We start from the raw sequence: 6,660 nt of genomic DNA, 5'->3' as shown, positions 1-6,660 counted from the left end.
AATTGTAGGCACATGCCACCACAACTGGTTGTTGTTGTTTTTTTTTTTTTTTTTTGGTACTGGGGGTCGAACTTCGGTCCTTGCGCTTGCGAGGCAGGAGGTGGAACCACTGAACTAAATTCCTGGCCCATTTTTTGTAATGTTCCAATATTCTACTATGATATTTAAAATATTCTTCAGGCACAGTGACTGAAGATTCCATTTCCCTATGCTATCCTTTATACATACTTTCATTATTTGAACATTAACAGAATACTGCTGATGCTTAACCTCATTAGTGATCAGGAATTTGCAATTAAAGAAGAATTATTTTTCCCCACGATGATATGCAATCATTATGTACTGCAGACAAGTATGAATAAAATTTTTTTAATAAATTTTTTTCATCCATCAGATTATATTTTAAAAACAGGGCTGGTGATGCTTCAGCCATGTCCACACTGTACCTTGTTAGCAGGATGTGAGTCTGAACTGTTTTGTAGTCTGGCAGTTACTTTTTAAAACCAAAACCCAAAAGTCTTTTCAATCTTGTACTTGTACTTTTGGTACTTGAAACTTACAGGAATTCATTCAGTTTGTATATATTCAGCAAAGTTACAGATATTTCTATCCTCTGAACAATGATCCACGTGGGGCCACTTTGGGATCAAGGCAGAAGACAGGAGGGATCTTTCCAGGTGGACAGGAAGTTATGAAATAGGGTAGATACAAATTTTTTCTTTGGGTTATATTTTTCTTTCTTTTTTTTTTTTTTTTTTTTTCTTTTGGTACTGGGGATTGAACTCGGGAACTTGTGCTTGCAAGGCAGGCAGCAGAGCCACTGTGCTAAATCCCCAGCCTCACATTTTGCTTTCATCCTTCCTGAATTTTCAAGAAACCATTATGAAATGTGTTCTGTAAAGAAATAGGAGAAAGTTTTACCCAAAATGACCGATGAGAGATAAATTTATTTTTCTTAGGTCAAAAGAGGTGGTAGAAGCAATAATCAGATAATGACCAAGAAGACAAGTGATCTGAAGGTCAGTGGCAGCCATGAAATGTATCAAAAAGGCTGTAGAAAAAGGTACTTGGGCTGCCCCATGGGTACCCCTTTATCTGAACAGTGGGATCTTCTTGAAACAGTTGGAAGTCCATTTAGGAAGCTAATTTTTTAAAAAATGTAAGCAAGTGGAGTCTTGTGCATTATAATTTGAGATACATTCACATCATTAGCAGGTGAATAGGGTGAGTATTAAAGAAAGCAAAGGACAGAGGAGAGCATTTGCCTAAACTCACAGAGCTATGTGTTTAGTGGTGACTGATAATCCATACCTGCTATTTGTTTATTTTGAGGGGCAAGTTAAAAGCCCATCTTTGCAACTTCTCATTGGAAACATTCAAGTCTTGCTGAATGTGTATAGCGAAGAAACCCCAATACAAATAAAGAGCAAAATAAAAGGTAGATAATAGAAAACAGAGATAGATCTTCTGCAAATGGGAAGGGGACCAAGAAATGGAGGCAGGAGGAAGGGCAGAAGGGAAGAGGTCATCAAAGGAATAAAATGTGTCATTTACATGTACCAACTCTCCACAATGAATGCAATCATTGTGTATCACAAACATGTACTAATAAAACGTGAGTTATGATGAAAATACAACTGAGGGGCCAGGCACGATGGCACATTTCTGTAATCCCAGCTACTAGGGAGCCCAACCCAGGAGGATCACAAGTTTGAGCCCTGCCTAGGCAACACAGTAAAGCCTCTGGCAAGAAAAAGATGTTATGGAGGAAATAAAACTAGTTTAGTGTGCACCGTAAATGGAAAGGACATAGAAATTATCAGGCAAAAGACGGTGAGATGACAAAGCCAAATTAATTGAGTAAGTGAAAGAGAGGATGTATAGAGAAAGAAAATTAGAAAATTAGATTTAAGGAAATTTAGGTGGTCATTTCATGGAGTGCTAACGAACTTTTAATGAAATTTCCCTGTAAACATCAACTATTATTTAGAATAGACTGAGTCACTTGAAATTTTAGTACCCATAAACATTTATCCATATTTATATATACTTAAAAACATAATCTGGCATCACGATTTTTCTAACAACTTTTCTCCATGATATAATATGTTGCAGGCTGTAATAGCAGCGGGAGACCCAAGACAGTGCCGCGGGCCTGGAGTACTGCAACGCAGGCTCCAGCAAGGCTGGACGGCTTTGCGGCGTCGTGGGGTGGGATGTGAGGAAGAGGGCGACCGCTGCACAAGTACCGGCCAAGGCAGAAGATGGCCAAGGAAAGGTGCCAGAAAAAGTCCTTTCAAGACAGCCTTGAAGACATAAAGAAGCGAGCGAAAGAGAAAAGGAATAAAAACTTGGCAGACATTGGCAAACGCAGGGCCTTCGTACTTGCACCGTGCCAAGTGGTTACCAACTGCCGAAAAATTACCAAGACAACAACAGAATGTTAGTGTTAGATTTGGAAAATGAAAAATCCAAAGTGAGAGAAGCCCAAGACATCATCCTACAGCTAAGAAAAGAATGTTACTACTCTACATGTCAGCTATATGCACTGAAAGGAAAACTTGCTTCACAACAAACAGAAAACACTGCTCAGAAGCCATTGCCAGGGAGATGGGATGGGGAAGAGAATGAGGAAAGCAATGAACCAGGAAGCACGTCTCTCAGGAATGGGCTCCCAGGGACGACAGCCCCAGATTTATTTGCAAAGGATTTACCAGCAAATACTTGGGTATACTTGAAACTAGTTAGTTGGAAGGGCAGTCTTTTGAACTGGAAAGAATCTGATATGTAGAGCCAGTAGTAAACATGAATTTACCAAAAAATGAATGAAAAAATGTCTGTCAATGGAACAAATTAATTTATCACCAAGGTTTATTCAACCAAAAAAGTTTACCAAGATGAAAGAAGTCATTTTAGAATCTAAAGCTGATAAAAAGTCAGCATAGAGATATACTACGAAAAAAAGAAGAAAAAAAGAAAAGCTAACAGAAGAAAATCTAAATCTACATCAAAGTATAAAGGGAACAAAAGTGAAAATCAAAACAGTTTGCTCCCCAAAATTGGATGAATCTATCAGTTCAATACCTACAATTTTAATTTGTAAAAGAGTTTTCATCTCACTCCTTTCTGACAAAACAACAACAACAACAACAACAAAACCCAACACTGATTCTAATAGAGAGGAAAACAACGTTAAGCCTGGAGTGAGCATCCTTGAATCCAGCAGTTCTGGAGACGATTCTGATGATCTCTATGTGCCCCACTGCAAGAACACTCAGAATCTCACAAGCACATCAGGGAGACGGGTCACCAGGCCTCAACCTAAAAGAGCGCTAAACTGCACAGATGAACAAGAGATGGAAGATTCTAAGCCAACAAAAACTCCTACTAGTGTACCACCTAAGATCCGCCCATCACCTCCATCACCTCACTGTAGCCTGAAGGACACCAACAATGTTCCCTTGTTACCCGAAATAAAAACCAGGAGACTTTGTCTTTCTCCAGAAAAGAAGAAAGAAAGCACAGCCATGAGTCTGCCTAAGCGTAGGTGCCCAAGCAGCACGAATTATAAGGAGCCAACACCAGCTTCGAAGGTAAGAGACACTTTCACAGTTTTGTGTTTCTCGAATTCTCCTATTTTCAAGCAGAAAAAGAATTCAAAGTGTTCTTTAAAAAGTATGAAATAATGGGCCGGGGATTTAGCACAGTGATTCTGCCGCCTACATCGCAAGCACAAGGACCTGAGTTCAATCCCCAGTAACAAAAAACAACAACAAAAAAAAAAGTATAAAACATATACAATAAGTCTCTTTTTTGAATGCTGCTTAAATTTATCCTACAATCCTTTTCTGTTGCTCCAATAGAGAATCTGTAAGATAGTACACAAGTGGATGGAACTATTGCCTTAGAATGTTCTCTTAACAGGACCCTAGGTCCTGAACATTTCTTCAAAACCATACTTTACAATTTAGGTTTCGTATACTGCCTAAACCCTTTGATTTTATTCAAAATATATCTCATACCACCATTTTGGAAATTATAATCTTCTGGCGTCTTTTATTTTTACCTTAAGGGGGGGATACCAGAGTAACTTTTTAAAAAATAGGATGAAGACTTTTTTTGAAACTCCTTATATAATCGTAGAGTGAAACAAACCTTGACATTCATAGAAGATATACCCTAAGGTTATGGATCCCTCATATTACTGTTGTTTTTGGTTCCTGACATGAAATGTTTACAGAATCACTATTAGAATCAACGACTGCTCGGGCTTATGGACTAGTCGAGGGAATAATTATGAACCCTGAGTGTGTTCAAATGGTCATCTTGGAAAAACTGTAAGTTATTATGCCATGAACTCTCAGAGCTCCCTACTTAGGCACAAATCTCAAATATTAAATATGTGAATACTAAGCTTTTCTGGTTTTGGTCAACCAATGAGAGGAGATGTGTTCAATTCACAGTGTTTGACAACTATCCTTGCATGGGCCACTTTAAACTTTTTAAAGATCACTATAGGTGGTTCACTTTTTTAAAACAATAAAGCTTGTACAAACAAATAATATGCTGTAAAAAAATTACTTTGGGAAGGGATTGAGCCCAGGGTCTCACACATGCTAGGCGAGTGCCGTCCCACCGAGTTACATCCCAGCCCAGGCAGTAAAACAGTTCTGTTTCAGAAACTGTGGGTGCTGTCACCATCCTGAAGGGCTGATTAGTATGCTGTTGTGTGGAAGCAACCTTCTGAGAATGTAGTCCTAGATGTGGAGCTATTAGATCAAAGGCTACAAACACTTACTCATTTCATCTATCTTTAAGATTCCCATCTAGGAAAGTCATTCCAACACATTGTTACCAACGGGCATGAAAATATTTGTTTTACTACATCTTTGTTAATACAGAGTTGCTTATTTTTAAAAACTTCACCAAATCTGATATCAAGCAAACAAATGCTCTTTGTTATTTACTTTTCATTTCTTTGTTAGCGAGAGTAGTCATGTTATCATACTTATGTAGATCCATTATATATTCTGATGTACACATTTGTTTCTTTTTTATTAGTTTTTTTCAGTAGTTTATAAAAATCTTATGTATATTAGAGATATTTCTCTGTCATGGTACTTTAGGCACTGTTCTTAGTTTGACACTCTTCTTAACCTTATTTGTGCTAATTTGTTTTTGCCTTATAGAAATATTAAGGGTATTCCTCTTTACATAGTTAAATGTTGTGGTACCCTTTGTCGTGTTTGGCTTTAGCTACATAGTAGCAAAGGATTATTACACCAATATTATAAAAGATGCTTATGTTTTCTGGAATTTGTCATCTACTTTTTTTTTTTTTTAACTAAAATTGTTCTAACCCCTGAGCTAGCTGTTTTCATTTTTAAATTTTGAGATAGGGTCTCACTAAGTTACTCACACTGACCTTGAACCTGTGATCCTCTGTCACAGTCTCCTGAATAGCTGGGACGATAGGTGAGTGTTACCAGGGCTGGCTGAGAAGTAAGGAGTTTTGATTCAAGAATTTCATGAATTCCTAACCCACCTTTGTTCTTGTGAACAGTTTTATTTGCCTTTAACTTGTCTTTTCCTTTAGGAGTTTCAAAACACTGGGGCATAACATGTGAAACCTCTCTATCACCAAAGTTTACTTACTTGCTGGTGGTTCTTTTGCTGTGTGTCAGTTTAAAATCTTAGTGATAACACTGAACTACTGAAGCAACTCAGCCTGAAGTCTGTCACCTCTGGATTTCCTCACTGCATTAGCTAGCGCTTGATTTTCTATTTAAAATGGATTAATTCAAATTTTGAATATAACTTGTATACTTGGAATTTAAGCACTGAGGAGGGATGAGACAGCCTCTGAGGTGATTTGGCTCAGCCATGCCAGAATAGAAGAAACCTGCGTTAATTGTGAGCTCTACAAGGGAGTCTACATCAGGATGGCGGTGGGTTGAGCACAGGCATTTAGCTCTTTCCCTGCTGAGTTCTGACCATACAAAGACTGGAAAAAGTGTCACCAGCATATGAGACTGTAATAGATTTTTGGAGTATGGGAAGGTGAAAGCTTGTTGGAAAGAGATCACAGAATGGAGAAGTAGTGGATGCTTGCATTCAATGGGTGGTCACGGTGGTGGAGGGATTCTCTCTGCCTTGCAGGACAGACAGACGTCAGGCTCAAAACCATCGGTGTGAAGAAATGAGGCAAGACGGCCAAGAAGGAAGGTGCGATGAGTTCTAGTAATAGACCCCATCACCAGACATTGCTTTCATTCTTTGTGTGTGCAGGGTGCCCAGCAAGACCTGAAAGACTTCTGCCAGGAAAACTAATGTTATAGAAAGAGTTATGTTAATGTGCGCTTGTTCCCTAGTTATGTGGCTTCTTGTTGCTGCCTTTAGAGACCTCAGTCTCTGCTTAAAACACAGCTTTTCACTTTCACATCTTCACTTGCACCCAGGTAGAGATAGCTCTCCAGAGGTCTTGCATTCATGGCAGAAGCCCAGCAGGAATCGGATCTACCCATTTTGATCAGATCTGTGCCTGGTTCCTTATGGCACAATGGGTAGCAACAAAAGAGAATCTAGGTCTATGGCTGGCTTCTGACAATGGCCATGTTTTCTGAGTGAAAATAATAAGGAATCATATACATACATACATAT

At 38.6% G+C, this 6,660-nt stretch overlaps 1 protein-coding gene across 1 annotated transcript; it reads left to right on the top strand.

Moving 5' to 3' along the window:
* Nucleotides 1–2,124: 2,124 nt before the first annotated feature.
* Nucleotides 2,125–3,686, top strand: LOC109118649 (shugoshin 1-like). The gene is given in 5 exon segments (XM_033761714.1): nt 2,125–2,412; nt 2,415–2,787; nt 2,948–2,988; nt 2,991–3,037; nt 3,069–3,686. Coding segments are annotated over 5 exon segments (1,227 nt in total). The 5' UTR covers nt 2,125–2,264.
* Nucleotides 3,687–6,660: the final 2,974 nt, after the last annotated feature.

The sequence above is a fragment of the Fukomys damarensis genome, unplaced genomic scaffold (genome assembly GCF_012274545.1).
Source record: "Fukomys damarensis isolate Sample0158 unplaced genomic scaffold, DMR_v1.0_HiC HiC_scaffold_1, whole genome shotgun sequence".
Taxonomy (NCBI): Eukaryota; Metazoa; Chordata; class Mammalia; order Rodentia; family Bathyergidae; genus Fukomys; species Fukomys damarensis.
This window is presented reverse-complemented; position numbering and strand designations above follow the sequence as displayed.